This window comes from Pelmatolapia mariae, linkage group LG16_19 (assembly GCF_036321145.2).
Source record: "Pelmatolapia mariae isolate MD_Pm_ZW linkage group LG16_19, Pm_UMD_F_2, whole genome shotgun sequence".
Taxonomy (NCBI): Eukaryota; Metazoa; Chordata; class Actinopteri; order Cichliformes; family Cichlidae; genus Pelmatolapia; species Pelmatolapia mariae.
In genome coordinates, this window is record NC_086241.1 from 6,968,273 (window position 1) to 6,988,487 (window position 20,215).

General features: G+C 38.9%; 2 protein-coding genes across 2 annotated transcripts in view; one reads left to right on the top strand and one right to left on the bottom strand.

Annotated features, from left to right (window-relative positions):
* Positions 1-3,859, top strand: part of gpr39 (G protein-coupled receptor 39) — a 41,108-nt gene extending 37,249 nt beyond the window's left edge. The window contains exon 3 of the mRNA XM_063499615.1: positions 3,781-3,859. Within this exon, the coding sequence (XP_063355685.1) occupies positions 3,781-3,859 (79 nt within the window). The remainder of the gene's footprint in view (positions 1-3,780) is intronic.
* The window catches only part of LOC134645967 (ly6/PLAUR domain-containing protein 1-like), a 29,566-nt gene continuing 11,577 nt past the window's right edge, over positions 2,227-20,215 (bottom strand). Inside the window, exon 3 of the mRNA XM_063499616.1 lies at positions 2,227-6,086. Coding sequence (XP_063355686.1) covers positions 5,845-6,086 — 242 coding nt within the window. The 3' untranslated portion in view covers positions 2,227-5,844. The remainder of the gene's footprint in view (positions 6,087-20,215) is intronic.

The window sequence follows — 20,215 nt, forward strand, 5'->3', positions numbered from 1 at the left end:
GCAATGGATTTTAACATTGATTAACCCTACTGTTAGCTATGGCAAGCCATGATGTCAGTGCAAGATCACATCCAACTATTAATCTGAAATAGTATTTAGGGTATTTATCTTTAGCACAGTAGCTGCAAGTTGCTTTGCAAACCACAACAAGCCTAGCTCTGCTTTTTAATCCCTTGTATGGTTCAACTAATGTCGCATCTGGGTCTTAATACTGCTGTATCCATGTCAGGCTTTCCTTTTAAGTTCAAGAAGGGCAGGAGGTCCCAAACCAAGGAGTAGTCAAAGTTGGAATCTATAATAAAAATTTAAAATAGAAATCTAGTGGTTACAATTAGTAACTTAGAAAAAGTGTTTTGATGCAGTGATGTTGGGGTTCTAATGGAGTTAATATTAACTTGCCAACACCTCACAGTCTCTGGCTAATCTGGAATAGCTGGACCTTGGTGTAACGCTTGATGGGCCCAGCTTTGAAGCCAGAAAAGCGAAGTCGACACAAAAACCTGCATTCTTTTCAATGGCCAGCAGGGGGCGACTATAATATTTTGCTGACTTTATGACCTAGTTTTTGGTGATACTGAGTAAAACATTAAGCGCATTTTTAAAATAATAAATAATTATCATTATTAGCGTCAGAAAAGAGGATAAAAGGATTTTACAAACCAAAGGGTGACGTCCCCCATGGTTCCGTCCATTGTTTTTATACCAAAGGTGTAAGTTAATTAGTCAATCAATGTTTAAGATGAGTGAAAGGCCAGCAGCTGAATTAAATATAAAGCACTTAGAGGTGAATTCTGCGGCAGTGTTGAATCAGAACATTTGTGTGACTTTTTTTTAGAATTTTTTTTTAAACTTAGTTCTACTAACTCTAGACTGTTTCTACATTTATATTTAATGGTGAACTCTAACAGTAGACTAACACATTCAGTTTAAACTTCGTAGCTTAAACATCTTAAAACACCTAACCTCACTGATGCTTAGACCTGACGGGGAGTCAGTTTAGGCCTGGAGTAATTTGGCAAAATGCAGTAACTGAGTTCACGACCCAGCTTGGTTACAGAGAGAGAGTTCACACTCTGAGTTAAGTTGGGAAATCTTTTGGTTTTTGTGCCGTAAACGTGAGAAACTGTGAAACTTTAATTGTGCTGACTCAGGATTAAATTTGGCTCCTAATTATTTCATTTGTTTACTCTGTAATGTGTAGGTATGTACATATCTTAGATACATTTTTATGTTGGAATAAATGTAACTATGCAACTAATTTTTGAACATGAACAGTTCAATTCATTGTGACAAATAAATGAACGTGACTTTAGACTAAAGTGTTCCTAACTGAACTAAGAAACCTTTACATGGTACCTTTAGCATCTTAAAACTGTATTTTACACAAGAACATCATCCCAATACTGTTTATTATTGTTTATCAGTGTCAAAAACACAAAAATGTCCCAGTGCTATTACTCAGTTAAATAAATTATACTACCCAACTCACGTCTGTCAGTCGGACTGATTTCATCATCACTTTGGGCATTAAGTCTCTGTCTCAGGGCTGGAGAAGAACTCGACTACCCACACAACACCTGTGAAACTGCTCCTTTTCTGGGGTCATCTTTTTGCCTCTCGAGTGCACCTGTTGTCACTTTGATTTGCACCAAAGCAGGTGAAAGGGATTCAGAAATGTTCACTGACATATACAGCCTTTTCACTTAAGGTTAGATTCAGCTCACTACAGAAGAACATAAATACATAGTTAAATTCTTATCATTTGCGTGTCTCAAATATGCAAAAGAAACTGAATATTTCCATTTAACAAACTATATCATCATTCTGCTGTGTAGCATCTGGGTTACCTGCCACCATCACATGCTTCACCCAGGCGTCTGCACAGGTATGCGTGCTGATGTGTAAGCCTTCCTTGATCTGTATTCTTGTCTGTTCTCGTGCACCCATCAGTCATCGTACTGCTCCATTACAGTCTAAATGGCTATTTTATCAAGGACATTTATGAAGTTGGCTTGTGTGTATCCTAAAATGTCTTTTCCAAATTTATCTAGTCATCTATGCAGCTACCTGCCCGACTCCTGAGATGAATGTCCAGCCATGTCTGACTTTATCCCAAGGAGAACAGCCTCATCTCAGCTCTAATACCTCTGTGATGATTTTATATGCACTATAACAAAAACACTGATTAACTTAAAGTATATGTTTCTGTCTGTGGATCCCTGTAGGTACACAGTTGACAACATTTCAGTAAAGCCAGTGAGTAGAGTCAGTGCAGCATGTATTTAATTACATTTTTTATCGTTTAACAGGTTTTTAACTGCATCTCACAGTCAACTGGATTAGATTTGGGATATTTTTTGGAGCAGCCTAGAAAGCTGAGCTGGTGCTGTCCTCCTTTTTTCCAAATCACTGTGACAGTAAGATAATTACCAACAAAAACAGCTTTTTATTTATAGTGATAAACACACTGCACCCTCTGAACTGTCACTCACAATTTTTCCACATTTTAGTGCCAACATTTTCCTGTAAACATTACAGAGCACAAAACACAGAGGCGTGGCTGAAACAGTGAGAACTACATGAACAAATTGGCTGAAGCGGTCCCTTCCTGAAACAAACACAACTGTTTCTGATGTCGTTAGGCAGCGAAGCAGACACAGAGGGGAGGCAATAGCACAAAAACGCAAATTTCAATGAGGAATTTGAAGTTTCAGGATAGACTAAATAGGTCCGAAAAGGGCAGGACGTGCCTCAAAGCGGCATTATTTTTAATGGCTGACTGGAAAAAGAAGTCACGCTGTATTGAAGTGTATGAAAAAATGGCCCTCTGTTCCCCTGATCTATGACAGGGGTCAGCAACATTTATTATCAAAAGGGAGCTGAGCCATAAACGAGCATATCAACATTATGAATAGGTATAAATAATTAAAACTAGTCTGCAGTGACTTTGTATGACTATTTGGTCTTTTAACTTTGCATTTTCATAACAATAATGCCACATTCATGTTGAATTTATAATATTATAGAACTAGGATAATAAAAATTAAGTTAGTTACTTATTTTTATTAACCACTAAAGAGAACATTTGTAAAGTGAAGGAAAATCAAATTAGTTTTAATTAAAAATCCTGTTGGTAGCGAAAGCAATCAAATTTGTCCACAAACTTGCAAATTCTATGATGTGTTTATTATATTTATTTCCATATGCAGATGGACATGGGCAAAACAGCCACAGGTTTCTGACCTCTGATCTATGACCTCAGTAAAAAACGATTTCCTGATGACAGTATGGCCTCAGTGGCTACTTTTAAGTCATACTGAATATAAAATGATGTTAATTTGTGAGTTACAGTCAAATTAAAGCCAAAAAGAAGAATACACTGGGTCATACACAGTTCAGTTGGTCACATCACAGTGGCTGCAACCATCTTTGTGTCTAATTTTTTTACTTTGTTTCATTTAGAGGCCTAATCTAGCTAAGAGGTTTTCATACATGAACTCCGGACAACATCGGGAGTATTCGGTCAGGACATTACTGCTGAGAATCCCGAGGAGCTGAAGTTGTGTTTGTTGCTTGCAGCTATTTGAGAAGTCTTTAAAACGTATCACATATTTGCACCTTTGCCTAAAGCAGTGGTTCTCAAACTGTGGGAAAATACAAAATAAAACTAATTGGAATTAAGAGTATGCTAATGCTATATTTACCTTTATTTACATAATTAAACTTATTCAGATAAAAATGTTGAGGGTTGTAAAATTTGTGGGGTATGGGGCATGCCAGAACAGGTCTGAAAACCACTGACCTAAAGCAGCAGGATCCATACGAGCATCCCCAAAAAGAGAGGGGTGCGTGCATTTAAATAACCTCATTCATTATTGAAAACGAATTCATTATTACCAACACAAAAACAGCATTAATCACACTCTGTACACTTCACACAGTGGTCAAAAACAGAGTCACAGTTTTAAAGTTTAAACCATTTGTTAAAGAGCAGCCATCCTCAGGTGGAATCCTGAGCTCCATCATAGCTGTGGAGTATTTAAATTTATAAAGTAAATTTAAATCAAGTAATTACTTTTTTCTGCTTAAATTCAAAGTAAATATTTGCAGATTTTATTATTGTATCATTAGTTTGCACATAGATGTGTCCCACATAGTGACTGCTCATCTCAATCTTTAAAATAAACTCAACATGGCAACAAATCTCAGTTACAGCCAACCTGAAACTTTATAAACAAGCCAAGGCTTGCTGTGTTGAGAAGATTTATATGACCTCTCCAGCTCTTTGAAGTCTTATTCGTATTGTCCTGGTCAGTCACAAGGTCAGCACCCCTTATTACTACATACTTACTGCATAATGGTCTTATTTTAGCTACCTGAAGATACTGTAATGACTATTTGAGAACATACACTACCTGGCCAACAAAAAGCTACCACCCAGATTTGACTAAGCAAATAGGAAAATTAGTACAGCAACAGGTTCCCGAACCCTAACTGGTGCAGCCAGTAGCTTTTGTTTTCTTAACCAACCTCATCTGGGGACAGATCCCGTGGTTGTGGAAATAATGTTACTCAGTTTCAAAAGGGTCAAATACTAAGTATATACTTAGGGTCAAATGCTACGTATAAGAGTCATATAAGCTAAGTATTGTCCAATGTGTTTAAAAAAACCAACAACAAACAAAACAAAACCTTGGAGGACAGTGGTGAACCGTCATCTCCAATGAAGAAATGTGGCTGGAAAAGATCATGATCAGCAATCAGTTAAATGTTCTGTGAAATCAGAGCATTCCACTCCCACAGTACTTAGAGTACTGAGGACCAAAGAGCTGTGTAGGCTTAAGGAAACGAACGAGTGGTTCAGGGAGTATGAGACATCATTTTCGCAGATGGATTGACCACTACAGAATCCAGATCTTAAACCACTGAGAATCTTTGGGATATGCTGGAGAGGACTTCAGTGATTCTGCCATCAACAGTACAAGATCTTGGCAAAATAATTAATGAAATTTTGAAGGAAATCAATGTTAATTGAAATGATGCCACGACAAATTTGTGCCTTCTTCAAAGGTGTTTATCAAATTTCTTTTTGGCCAGGCAGTGTAAGTCAACATCTTTCTCTTTGTAAAACACCTGCTAAGAGGCTGAAATGGTTGTTAAAATTAAAAGAAATGTTTTTCTATTATTTTATGTTTGTTTATCATTTAATTTACCAATAGCCTCTCAATGCCAAAAGGTCACTAGTGAACTTCATGTGGAATCCGAACCTGTTTAGTTCAAATTATACCAAATTAATAGAACATAAAGGCAAAAACCTCATATAAAGAACTGATTTTAAAGGTAACAGCCTCTTCTCCAACACAATTCTAATCGCATCTCTAAGTGGTTTGTTAACAACATGGTAGATGCCAAGAGGTTAAATAAGTCATGTTCATTTGGGAGATGTCATACATGTTTTGTTTCAGTTGGTGAATACACTGCAAAATTTGTTTTTTTCCTATTCATAGAGCAGAAATAAGAGATTTATTCTGGAAATTACACATGCTATCTTTGCTGTTTGCCTTTTTCCACCTTGCAGCGTACATGAATATAGACAAACGTTCATGAACCCTCTGCTGGAAGCCGTTTTATCCACGGCACTGTCCTCCACCTCATCTTACCCATATTCACGACATGACACATGGCCATAACTTTGTCCACTATTGTGTTGTTTTTGTTGCAACAGAAAGCCAGGACTCAAGAACAAATGCTGTAAAAAGCCTTCTCTTGTATACATTTCAAAGCATGTATGGCAGAGCTTGTACAGTTTCAGTTTGTTTCAACGCACATCTTAGCAAAGTTCTGTCAGCACAGGATAGAGGAAAGTAGGATGATGATGTTGAAAGAAAGCACAGGAAGCCGTGGCGTGTTAAGAGTGATGGCAGCAGATGGCTGGGGTCGCTTCTTCTGGCGTGGTCCGTTACACAGCGGTGTGTTACAGCAGCTGATGCAGACTGAGTTGAGCTTCCCGGTGCAGAACTGCTGGTAACCAGAAGAGGCGATAAGACAAGCTCCAGATGAGGCACAGGACTTTCGGTAGTGCACACCTGAAATGAGGACATAAATGGATGCATTAGCCTCGTAATGAGAGGATTAAAGCTTGCGATGGAGATGGGTAACTGGGAATTTGTTCTTTCATCTACTTGAAGGGAAACATGATTACAACACCTCTTTTACAAACACCTCTTAATGCAGCCAAGTCATTACACTTAGCTGTCCTCTGTGTCTTTGAAAAACACCTTCAGAAAATGTATAAAGAACTGCAATTGTGAACAAAAATTAATGAATTACTGCCTGTACTTTTTCCTTTTAACATCTGTTTTCACTTGAATCAGTAACCAGCGACTGATATAGAAAAGCCAGCAACCAGCAGCGTTGATGAGGTGTTTTAAATTATTGTATGGGAAAATCTTATTATGAAGATATATATACTGTTTGCATGCAGCATATCTAAAACACAAACTGGAGGTTGAAAGGTGAAATTAAGAGAAAACTGTTTTGTGTAGTTAATAATATGGAATTAGTGAGAAGATGTCAATGTTAGCATTACACAGTAGCTAAAATCAATCGTTAAGATCATTAGCTAATAAAATAATTTGGCCAGCTAACGCACTTTAATTTGTTCTCAGGATTTTGGCAGCAGTTTAGCCTCCGATCCTGATTAGACTATTTGTTTGACTCTCTTTTCATCAAGTCTCTATATATGCAATCGGTAAACAGCTAGCTTTAACTTAGCTAGGCTATGTGAATCTGTTTGACCATTAGCTCATAATGTAAGCAAACAAAGTAATTTAAAACTGATGAGATAAGTTTAAAAAAAGCACTTGGCACAGTATTTTGCCAAGTGAGACAGCTTATCTGTCTGTGGCTGTCTTACAGTTTGTCTGAGGAAAACGTTAGCCAGCCAGAAAAGACAGATCGTAGTTGGTTGGATCACGAAAACCAAACCACAGAAAAGAGTTTTAAAGTACAGGCTCTGCTGAATATAGTTTTTTCCTGATGGTCTAATTTGCATTTGGTCAGTCGAGCTTCGTTTGACAAAACTTTCTTTTTGATGTTAACACAACCAACTTTATTCTTAGTATTAATCATTATCTGCAGTTTGTGTTGCCGTCTGTTGAGCTTGAAGATAGCTGTTGATGTTGGTGATTAGTAGATTCCATTTCTAAGCTAAACTAAGAGAGTAGGCAAAAACTAAGTAAAAGTAATGTTGGCACTGGACAAGAAAAAAACTCATCCTTTCGATGTTAGTGGAAAATGTGTCATAAAGATTAACATAGAACTTAACAGGCTGTTAAGAAGAACCTGAGAGACTTGGGGGAAGTTTCATTTTAAGTTATGTAACAGTTCAGCCCAGCAAAACATGAAATAGTGAAAAAGAAATTAATTTCTTTGCATTCATGTAGACAGAAATTTTAGTTTCTGTCATGGTATCACAACTGAGTCTAATTTATTATAATAATAATCATAATTATTTACTCATGCCTAATGAAGTATGTTGACAAGTCGCTAGAGGAGATACATCACTCTTGCAGCCCTAAAACAAGTTTAAAGAAGTGGCAACTACTACTACAATCGTTTTCCAAACCTAGCAAAGCGGACTTTTTTTTTTTTCAAAATTTCCAAATCTAAGTTGTTTTGTGTGCGTACATCTCCCAAAGATCACATACTGACAGTGAAAGCATTATAAATACATTTAACAATCAAAATTAATGAAGCACATTGAATTATTTGTATTATTGTATTGTATTAGACTGTAAAGAGTTCCATCCAAGCTTGTTCATTTGTTTTGTGAAGGAGCACTTTATGAGAGAACGTTTTCGACCTTGAGGCAGTGTCCAGTTCACAATAAATACATCCAGTATAATAAAATATCTTTAAAACTATATTTACAGACATTTCAAGTGACTGCATTCGATGTTTAAAGTTCTTCTGAAAAGCATTTCAGGCACAGTTTTATATGTTGTTATAAAAACAAAATAATCCACATTGCAATAAAAGCCAAGGGAATGAAAGAGGGTAATTTTTTCCACATATTCTTTCGCTGTATACACGGACACGTTATTTATTTATCCAGAAAAACAAGTCAGAGGTGTTTGTGAGATTACTTGGGGGAGGTTTTAACATTTTAGTGACATTTTCTTTTAAAGAAATTTAGAAATCAGAACATGAACTTCCAGTAACCCCTGTAATATTTCACTCCTCTCTCCACCCAAGTGAAACTGATGCAGGCGTAGTAACACCCAAAGATCTGTACGCTCATTTAAATTGTGCATCCTTCCATGTTTTATACACTGCAAATATCAGTGGAGGTCCCAGAAGGTGCAGACTAATCCAGGGGAAACACAGTGTGAAATGTTACAGAGCTCTGGAGGGAAAGGTCTCATCCTCTCACAAAGCCTGCAGATTAAAATCTGACTGAAGCCGTGTTTACATTTTGAATTTTAGCTGCTGGAGTGTTAAACAAACCTGGAATAACAATGTGCGACAAGGGAAATGGAAAACTGACAATCTCTACATGACCATTCCCAAATAGCAATTACTAACATTTGCAGTGTTTAAAGAAAATATTTCATAGATCCCAGATCTTTTAATATTTTTATATGCTATATTTATGTCATCATCATCATGAGAATGAAATGTTACATTCTCCATTTGTATTTGTACACGGTCACATTCAACATATGTCAAGTACGCAACTTAATGGCCACCAAAATTTTAATTGTATTGGAGCCACCACCAAATATGGAAGGAAGACTGATAAAGTCCTTAAATATAACAGACATATAGTTTAACACAGCGGTCCCCAACCTTTTTTTCGCCACGGACCGGTTTAATGTCAGACAATTAATTTCACATACCGGCCTTTAAGGTGTCGCTAAAATACGCTAAAATGTTATTGTAACGCGTAAATATTTCTTTCAAAATAAGACACAACTACAACACGGAAAAAGACCCAGGGAAACCGAGTTAATGATAAAAACCCTGAAAACCATAAATTACACACCCGAGCCTCAACTCTTGCAGCCCCGTACCAAACGACTCCCGGTCCGTGGCCCGGGGGGTTGGGACCGTTGGCTTAACACACAATTCAATAGATTCCGATAAAGCTGAAGACATTTTTGACAACGATCAGGACATCATCGAGCCGAGGTGACGCAAAAATTTGGGGATCGTGGGATCAATAACGTCTCATCTTATCTCTTATCATCTAAAGGATCTTGGAAAAAAAAGCATCTGGACTTTGCTCATTTAAATTGTGCATCCTTCAGTGTTTTATACACTGGACATCGGGAACCCTTCTGCAAGTACTGCTAAATATTTTGTGGGTGTTGCTAATCATTCACATATTTTGGCTAACAAATTACCATGAAGGAAGCATGGTAATTTGATACTCTGCCTGGCCGATTATAAATCGTCAGCGTGAGGATAAATTTAGTTCTACAGCTAAGGTGTGAATCCAGTAAGGTGCAATGACTATTACAACTGGGATCTCAAATTGTTGACCAAAGAAATCAATACATGTACTGTGTCCCTTAAATGACGTTTAATATGACAGGTTAAAGGCACAGATTTTTTCTGAACTACTGGACATGGTGAGTTCAGGATAATCTTCAAAGCTGTCTTTATAACTTGGGTTTGGAATTCTTAATATCAGGATGCGTCTACATGTGCACGGGTATCAGAATCAGAATCAGAATCAGAATCAGAATCGTGTTTATTGGCCAAGTATATGTGCAGACAAATACAAGGAATTTGGTTCCGGTAGATGGTGGCTCTCAAGCACAGCAATGTAAAAACACACACACACACACACACACACACACACACACACACACACACACACACACACACACACACACACACCTATATGTACATTACGCATGCATACACATACATACACAAAGCTGTGTGAACCAACTATAAATAACTAAACTTATGTACATAAAATACAGAAATGAAATGAGGTGGAATGAATACTACAGAATGTACATAAGGTGCAGTTGCAGTCTGGCAGTGGGAAGCAGTGTGACAGGTCAACTGTTTAGGAGGGAGATGGCGAGGGGAAAGAAAGTGTTCCTGTGTCGGGTGGTCTTGGTTTGCAGGCTTCTGTACCGTCTGCCAGAGGGCAGCAGGTCAAAAAGTCTGTGTCCAGGGTGTGAGGGGTCTGTGACGATTTTCCCTGCCCGTTTCCTGGTTCTTGAGAGGTACAGATCCTGGATGGAGGGCAGGGGGGCACCGATGATCCTTTCTGCTGCCCGTACAGTCCGCTGCAGTCTGCTCCTGTCCTGTTTAGTGGCTGCACCATACCAGACTGTGATGGAGGAGCACAGGACAGACTCAATGACTGCAGTGTAGAACTGGATCAGCAGCTCCTGTGGAAGACTGTACTTCCCCAGTTGTCTCAGGAAGTACATCCTCTGCTGGGTCTTTTTGAGGATGGAGTTGATGTTGGTCTCCCACTTCAGGTCCTGGGAGATGGTGGTACCCAGGAACTTGAAGATCTCCACAGTCGACACAGGGCTGTCTGATATGATGAGGGGGGGCAGAGTTGGGGGGTGTCTCCTGAAGTCCACTGTCATCTCTACAGTCTTAAGAGTGTTCAGCTCCAGATTGTGCTGACTGCACCAGAGTACCAGCCGCTCAACTTCCTGCCGGTATGCAGACTCATCACCATCCTGAATGAGGCCAATGATGGTGGTGTCATCTGCAAACTTTAGGAGTTTAACAGCCGAGTTCTTGGAGGTGCAGTCATTAGTGCACCTCCAAGAACTATATTTTGGTAAATATAGCTTTTATTATGCGTCTTGGCCGTTTGTTTTTGTTGTTTTGGATCCCTGAAAACTGACCTTTTGAAAAACTTCTGCCAGAGTGAAGAGTTTGGAAAACTTGGATTCAGGGTTAAAGTATGGACAAGGACTTTTGAATGGTCAACATTTCTTCACGGTTGGAGTTATATCGCCACCTGCTGCTTTGAGATGGTCTTGACAACACTTAGATGTGGACGGATATATTTTTTAAAACAAACTCAGAAAATTCTGATCTCACTGCAACTTTATACACACAAAAAAAACCCTGCTTTAAGCTCCTAGCATCATGCCTGGTCAAGTACGTTTCTAATGCTCTTTAAAAATGCATCTTCAAGCCATGCTAAATATGAATAGTGCTGATAAAAACCTGGCTAGGCCAAGAAAGATGACTGAGTAGTTTGTGGGAGCGTGTATCTGCCAAAAAATAAATAAGCTAACGGACAAGGAACAGCAGCATGTTAGAAAGATGAGTCATTTTTTGATGCTTGAACCCGAGGAACAGAGTCAATATGTCTTTTTTTATTTTAATATTTTGAGCAGTAATTTGAAGATGGAAACAGTGGGTAACATGTTCAGTCAGGGGAAAATGAACGTTAATAAAAGTGGGATATTACTGACAAAGAAAACAAATGTGATGGTTTTTCTCATTTCAGTCACAGGTTTTTTATTGGTGTGCTAGCCTCAACTCCTCTTCAGCTCCTTCATCTTCATTCATACCTTCATCTAGAAGCTTTATTTAAACTCCAGACCAGTCACCACCCTCTGTGTGCAATCATTAGTTCAACTTTTTTTTTGTACATGTCAGTCACAGTTTTTCATTAATCAGGCTTCAGGTTTTATTATTTTTTCACACCCTGTCAGATTTTGACCGATTTTTTTCTCGTCTCTGGAGCTTTTTAACGTTCTCATTTAAAATTCAATAAAGACGATCTGTCACTCACATTAAGTATCTTGATGTTGATGGGGCCATTCTTGCTGCTTTATTTTCTTTGTCACTTTTATTTTGTAATCTGGGCCCCCGCCCGTGTTATAGTCTACATGCACGAGGCTTAATGGCCTAACAAAATGTAATAGATCCATGGTGCATAAAGTTTGGCTTGCAATGATCATAGCGTGGAGCCAGAATTAGACATGTTCAATGAGGACAGCTAGAAACCCCATTTAAGGAAAGCCATTTAGTAAAGCTGATTTATCAGTGAGACAGTGTAATCAGCCAATATTAGCTATTTGCTGATATATCAGTATCGGCATTTATAAAGTGTGATAAATGGAAATTAAAAATAAAAAATTGGGGTGGCTGTAGCTCAGGAGGAAGAGCAAATCTTGTGCAGCCAATGTGAAAGTGGGTGATACATGTGCAAAAAGACATCTGATCCTATAGTAGGCTATGGTAAAATGTCCCATAGAGTACAAAACACTTTTAGGTTGAGTTAAGGTCCATGACTTTGCTACTGACCAATCATGTTGTTATGATATCATAGCTTTAAAATGTCAGGGAAAAATGTTGTAATTACCAACACTATCTTCTGCAAAAAATGGAAAATATTTTCTTTATTTAATTTAAGAATATGATAAATGTTATCCAGTTAGATTTGCTTTTAGCCCAATCTAGGTTACTCATATTAATTTACTAGCGATTCTTTTATTGCGTTATCTAGCTTATTGGCTAATGCAAATTGAATGCTCAGACAACGTCACTGGGCAGTTGCAGTTTCGAACCTGATAAGATGAAGTTATCTCACTTATTTATTTTTTGGCTACAAAAAATTATTTTTTTTGTCAAGCACATGAATACTGTCAATGAAACCTGCCATAAACGGTGCCATAAGATGAGCAGTCAGCTAACAGATCATATTGGGTCAAGTTGGCAATTACATTAAATTTATTTGTAATAATACAGCAATTAACTGTGATAAACCGGTGACAGTCACACGTTGCTGCCTACATAGTTAGAAATTTACATTTAAATAATACATTTGCACTGAGCAACCTTTGTGTTCAATAGGATTATAACAGGAAAAAAACCATCTGGCAGCCAGTTGAGTCGAATCAAGTCAGCAAATTGTGCTCATTGACAAAGATTCATTCAAAACAACAGCAACATGTTAGCAGTCTGTAATTATTTATAAATAGAAGTTTCCCTCACGCCTACTATGAAACCAGAAATCAAGAGAGTGGGAGATCTGCTAGCATGTTATACATTTAAATTGCAATACATTTAAATTGTAGCTATAAGATACCCCTGGATTGTACTGTCTTCTAAAAGTCTGCTAAAAGTGAGATAACGAGTTGCTGTTGATGAGCTGATTCAGTGCAGCAATGCAGCTGTACACCAAATTTTTTTATGTTCCTTATTTTTAAACATGTTAATGAATAAAAAAGTTGAAGAGCAGCAGTCAGAGTCTATTATAGATCACAGAGGTTTCTTGTTTAATTGCAAAACTGCCCACTAACCTATAACTAAGTATAATGTTTTATCGATTACCTTGAGCTCACACACAGTCAGGAGGCCTCTTCTAGTTGAAATTCTGAACAAATCCTTTATAGACATCATGCTCTGTAATTGAGTATTGAGTATTGATTACACTCCATATGTAGTAGCTTTAAGCGTGGAGAATATATGCATTGATGTGCCAAATTTCAGGAGCAGATATCAGCATAATGAAGCTCACACAGCACATCAGGTAAACACTCCATCACATCTGAAGCGCCTGGGTGGGATTTCGTTTAATTTGTGCGTGGGGATCCAAAGATTCAGCACTTCAATCTAAATTATGCTGTTGAGTTAATTTATGGCAAAAAGGTTGAAAGGATGAAGAGAGAAGAAGTCTAATGAGAATCAGCATGCTTGGCTGCACAGGGAGGACCGAGCCATCCAATAAGTGTCTGGAAACCCTTCAGCTACTCCTCTAAATGACTTTTTAACCAAAGAAACGAGCGATTCACTGACACTTTAAAGAAGCACAAAACAGGATCAACGCTAATGCTTTTGTTTTTTTTGTTTTTTTGCCAGTGACCTTGACATGTGCAAACTAACAGTTCCTTACTGGAGACAGAGTGATGTGAGTCTGCTCTATAGAGTTTATTGTCCATTTAAATCAAACCAGACGAGGCAGTGAAATGAGATAGCGGATGTTATACGAGCTGAAGTAAAGATGTCATCGAGATAAATGGTCAGCGGGGACGGTGAAATTTCACAGCAGGTATTTTTGGTGAAGGATGTAGAATCAAGTAGTTACCAAATTCAAAGGTGTGCAGAAGTCTAGTAGAAGAAGATGAAGTCTAGAGAAAGTGCGCATTTTGTATGAGTTACAACCTTGACACTAGTGGTCTATCCATATTCAGTGGATTACAAGTGGATCTGGTACTTCCATAGTGATTTTATCTATGTCTAAGCACTTTTCCATGCACTGATGAATACATCTGGGGTAACTTTTGGTTCCGCATTTTGCCCAAAGATACTTCAAGATGTGGACAACCTTTGTCTGTCTTTGTCAACCATTGACTGTATATAACAGGTGGATGTAAGTTAGTCTGTTGCTTAGCTTATCACTAATTCAATTTAGTTTTATTTATATAGCACTGAATCACAACAGTAGTTGGCTCAAGGCGCTTTGTATTGTAAAGCAGAGGCCCTGCAATAAGAGAAAACCCCAACAATCAGACCACCCCATCTGAGCAAGCACTTGGTGACAGTGGGAAGGAAAAACTCCCTTTTAACAGGAAGAAACCTCTGGTAGAACCAGCCCACAGACAGATCACCAATCCCACCTGGCACCCTCTGGTCGTTAGGGAAAAACGCAAGTGATCATCATCATCCTCCATTTAATATATTCACAACGGCAGCAATCTGCTAGCAACGCCATACGAACAAAGATGGGGGACCAGAGCAGTTAGCTGCTATCTTCAAAGCATCTTTTGTGTGTCAAGACAGCAATAAAACAGTAGTAAGGTGGAATCAGTCTGCTATTGAATCAGGTTGGCAGGTACATGTAGTCTGTTTGTGATAATCCTGTGCTGTGATTATGTACCTTGCTGAGCTGTGGTAGTATCTGCATACTTTGAGTAAACAGAAATTCAGTTCAGTCTAATAACTAATTACATTTAGAGTCAAACCACAGACTTGAAATTCAGAAGTTCCTCCACAGGTTGATGATTAAATTGCAGAATGAGGCACTCAGCAGCCTTTTATATTTGAGTTTATTAGATACTAACCGATTGGTGTTGAGTCCCCTATTGAAAATGTCACCAACACAGATAGCTGCTGCAAGTACTGTTCGTCATTATATTAGTTTGCAACCACTCACACATTGATTCCAGTTGTTTGCAGTTTTCTGCAAACCTTTGGCAACCTGTCTATGAGTAATAGCAGAAGGCTAAGTCGGTCTGAGATGCTCTGGAGATAAGTTGCCTCCGGCGAAGCAAGATGTGCAACTGCTCTTCTTTCGAATGCTCAACCTCTGGATGACCAGTTTCTCATCAACAGCAAAAAAATTAATAACTAAATAATATTCACTGGAACCACTGATTTTTCCTTGTTACAAAGAAGTTAGTGTTCCATTTTTACTACTCGGCTTGCTGACACACAGTTGGTACCCAACAACAACCAGCACACTGACCATTAACCAGTCCTGAGGCTTCACAATGTAAAGTCCAAAAGTCATGAACGAGCTCGGCTGGCTGTGTCCAAAGTTATATATACACAGCCTCACACATTTGACTACATGAAGCGGACAATGAGTGTCCATATGGCTGAAAGAGTAGACTCAGTCACAATACAGATGCAAATGCTTTTTTGTTTTCCCCAGGCACCAGCGTCACACACATTGTGCTGGTCGGTGTTCATTCCCTGCTGTTAAAGAATTCCACATAACATGTGGTCAAATGCTGCTTACCATTCAGGATCACTGCAGCCTGCTCAGTTTGCTCTGTGATAAAACTAAATATCCAAATTCACGAGCTACACAAGTAACCACACAGTGTGCAAAAATGTATGACCTGTAATTTTTCCTTTTAGAAATAATAATACATTTTAAAGTCCTTTAAATACTGGTTCACAAAACCTCACCCTGACAAACTTCAGCAGCCCTGCTCCCTCGATTTAACCGAATGAATGTAAACTTCCGAGAGTAACCACAGTCTCATTTCATTTTCTCTGATACAGTAAATTAACTTTTCTGAATTGCGGAAGCTAATTTAGATAAGCAGTGAAATCAGGCAGACACGGGTGAATCCGCCATTGTCTCCATCTTGCTCCGTGATGCTCTGCGGTCTCTTCGTCAAGACGAGCGGTTGCTTGGTTCGTGGTCATCAGCAGTCGTTACATAATCTGAACCGGCCCATTGACAGGAATTAGTCTGGTGTTACAGCTCTGAGTCATCAGGGCTCTAGGGTTATAATACTTTTACATTTTTCCATTAATTAAATAACTTTTATTTCATTTTGATGTCAGTTTAGCTTTGAGTTTGCTTGATTCAGTTTACTTTTTAAGATCTTGTGTTTTTGTGTTTAATTCGTGTGAGTGATATTTGTTGGGGCAGATGCTTGAGTGATTACCTCTGAATCACTGAAGCATAAAGAAGGTATTTCACTAAAGGGATGAACCAGTGTTGTGTTTGAACCAATTTTAAATAGTATCTTTAGGGATTTTTTTACTCTCAACCTGTTGCAAAAACATATTACTTGTTCCAGTTGAATCTGTGAAAAAGGCCTAAGATAATAGAGTTTGACAGACACAAAATAGTATATTTGCAAAATGAAGATGATTTACAAAGAGTTATTACCCAAAAATGTGGCACATATTGTCATGGTGTGCTGTGTCCTTAAAAAATCTGAGGAAGCTGAACAAGTGGAGGACAAAAGAAAGATTGTAGATAGGCCTAAAGACCTATCTACAATCAACAGTATCTGAAAGCGATTCTCCTAAGAAACTTTTGACTTTTGGACAGAATTGTATCTCTTTTAAAGAACAAAAACAGGAAATCCAGGAATTGCTCAGACTCAAATACTGTCAGTGAATTTCTTTTTTGATGGTAACTTTTGAACCTGTGCACATAAAACAGCAAATACGCCTCAAAAACCCATTCAGAGATGAGACACCGCAGCTTCAGGTGGTGAAATCAAACCTTCACAACAACAACAACAAAAAAAACCAAGATGATTTTGTGCTCAGCTGGTGATGTGTTAGTTATCTGCCTTCATCAGCTGCCTAACGTGCTGCGCTGCCACACATCAGCCACTGTCGTTTGATTTTCAGAGGAATCCGAGGGGGAATAATTGCGCTTATTCGTCTTGCCATCGCTGCTTCATTTAGTCTGCTGCCTCTGTGAAGGTTTTACATGTTTAGTGTGAAGGCAAGACTAAAGTGCGCAGCAGTGATCATCATCTATGGGCTGTTAAACATGTTTTTGAAGACAGTTTTAAGCACTAAAGTCGCCCAGCTGAACTGCACGTTATCATTTGTTTCCTTAGTAAAAAGCTTGCTGTTTTTCTTGTCTTGATCACTACAGCTGGATTAACTTACAAAGAAAAAAGTCACTGGGCACCTTCTGATACTCGTGATACAGGGCTGTTTTATTATTTTTCAAGATAGCCAGAAATCAATCCTTTCTCTGAACCTCAAATAATGGCGAATTATCTGAATAGCTAATTTTATTTACTGAAAGGTGTAATTAATATTTTAAAGCAAAAAGTTACCAATAACATCTGTCCATTCATTCAGACATTAAGCTTCAAATTTGGCAGATGTGTTGGTGGTTGCCTGAGTAACTGCAGTGCCAAATTTGGATGAACTTTTTTTTTATATTTTGGCTAAAAATTATTCTCCCCTTACTAAAAAAAATATTTGTCTCTTTCCTGATTTCTGTTTTTTTTTAAGTTTGTCACACAAGTTTGTCACATAAGCAACCTGTTGAAACAACAAGTCAAATATAACCTATCTGACAAAGTGAAGTAGGCTCATCCCACGATAAAGAAAATCGTGAGAAACAAAGTCATTGACATCCATCAGTCTGGAGAGGTTTATAAAGCCATTTATAAGGCTTTGGGACTCCAGTGAACCAGGTTGAGAGCTGTTACCCAAAATGGAGAAAACTTGGAACAACGGTGAACCTTCCCAGGAGTGGCCGGCCAACCAAAATTGCTCCAAGAGCACATCAACGAGAACCTAGAGCAGCAACTATAAAACTGCAGGCCTCACTTGTCTCAGTTAAGGTCAGAGTTCATGATTCAACAATAACAAACAGATTGGGCAAAAATGGCACCCATGGGAGAGTTCCAAGGCCAAAACCACTGCTCACCAAAAACATCACAAAGGCTCGTCTCACATTTGTCAAAACAATGGAAAAATATTGTGTGGACTGACGAGACAAAAGTTGAACTTGTTGGAAGATTGGAGTCCCATTACATTTCATAAAAAGAACATCATCCCGACAATCAAACGTTGTGGTGAAAGTGTGATGGTCTGGAAAGCGTCGCTGCTTCTGAATGAATTCTGCACTCTACAGAATTCTGTAAATCAGTGGCCCTCACGCTGGGGTCCCTGGACCTCCAGAAATCAAGGCTGAGCTGGGAAAACGGTGTAGATCAGGTGTCGGCAACCCTAGGCACGCGTGCCACAGTTGGCACGCGAAGGGTTAACTGATGGCACGACCATAGCTGGACTGGCCATCGGGCATACCGGCCATTTGCTCGGTGGCCCGATGATTTATTTTTTTTTTGTAACGGTATAAACAATGAAAGGTGGTGGATTGGCCAGATGCTGGTCGGTGTGTAAAAATAACTCAGTTGTTTGGTGGTGGCCATGGCGGAGCTTCCACAGATTCAGTAAAATTAATAAGTGGTGGAGGCCAGCAGGTGGATGAGGGAGAGGGGAGGCAGGAGGAGGAGAGACCCGAGGCAGCCGCTGGTCCGAGTGTCAGGTGAACTAAACTTCAGGTAAGAAGTTATGACCTGCAGTCTATCTGGGTCAGATACGGAGTTTATTTTCGTTGTGCTGACTTTTTACAATCAGTTACAATAACTTGTGCTGCGTACTAGCTAGCATGACGGAGTTTCTATACAGCTGGGTGGGTGCTATGATGTTACTGATAGTGAACTTTATTTTATTCATAAGGTTAGTTAGTAGAGTTGCCAACCGTCCCGTAAAAAGACGGAATCGTCCCGCATTCAGAGAAATTATTACGCGTTTCGTGTTGAGCTGAGAAGGGACGCACTTTGTCCCCGACTTCAGCTAGGATGGAAAAAGACACAAAGGTGGAGTTATTCTGTCGTTACGCTGCACAGCTGCCTCTTCTTCTCCTCTCTTTCTCTCCCCTCCCTCTCCTGTTGCTACTTTAATCATGAAACTGATCAATGATCAGCTGATCGGCTTTTCTCTCTTGTTTATTTATCGCCCACTTTGCGCCAGAAAGAGGAAACCGCCGGATGTCGCGCTAAACAACAGCAGCACGTTTGAGTTTGATCAGCTGTTGTTAGAATTTATTGAACATTAATTTCTAATATCAGCTGAGCTTTGCTGGAACCACAGCTGTAAAAGCTGCTGGTCATGATATCGGTTTGTATATCTGGTGAGAGGGAAACATGCAGATGAAACCAGGAGATGTCCTTACTGAATCATCAGAGCTGAACAGGTGATGGAGAAACAGGTTTACCTTTTAGGTGACATGAATGAGTTGAAGGGAAGTTATAAACTGTTTCTGAGAGACAAATAACACCAGGATCCTTTTCTAAGTAGCTGACAGCTGGTAACTGTGCATTAACAGGGAGAGGGGGGCACTAAGAAATACTTTCTTATTCTCATTTAAAATTTCTAGTTTTTATGAAATAATTATCTGAAGCTTACAACCAAAGTTTTTATCTGACGTAAAATGTATAGAAATCATACATATATACCAACAGGACAGTGTACATCACTGTCACAACAGCGTTTGTTTTCATTCAAAGGCTTTATGGCTTTAATACCTGGTGGGCCGGTCTCTAGTCAAAATGCCCGGGCTGTTTTTTTGTCCCAGTCCAGCCCTGGGGACGACACGCAGTGAATTAATCTGAGAAGGTGCATCAAAAAAATAAATGCCCGCGCCTGCGGTGCACATCGCAAATCAGCTCGCATAGACACATTAGTTGTGCCTCTTCTTAGTGACGGTATCTTAGCTAACAACCCCAACTACCAGATTCAACTTGTAATTGGCTAAAAATAACTTAGCCTGCTGGTGAGGGGGACGTTGTTAGCTTTCCACATTCCGACACTTCAAAAGCTTCAGGAGCTTTTCGCTCAGCGCAGCATCAGCACTGCGGAAATACACGGATACATCCGTAGACTCGAGACACAATGCATTTTTGGGACTTTCAGGTGTATGGACCAATGT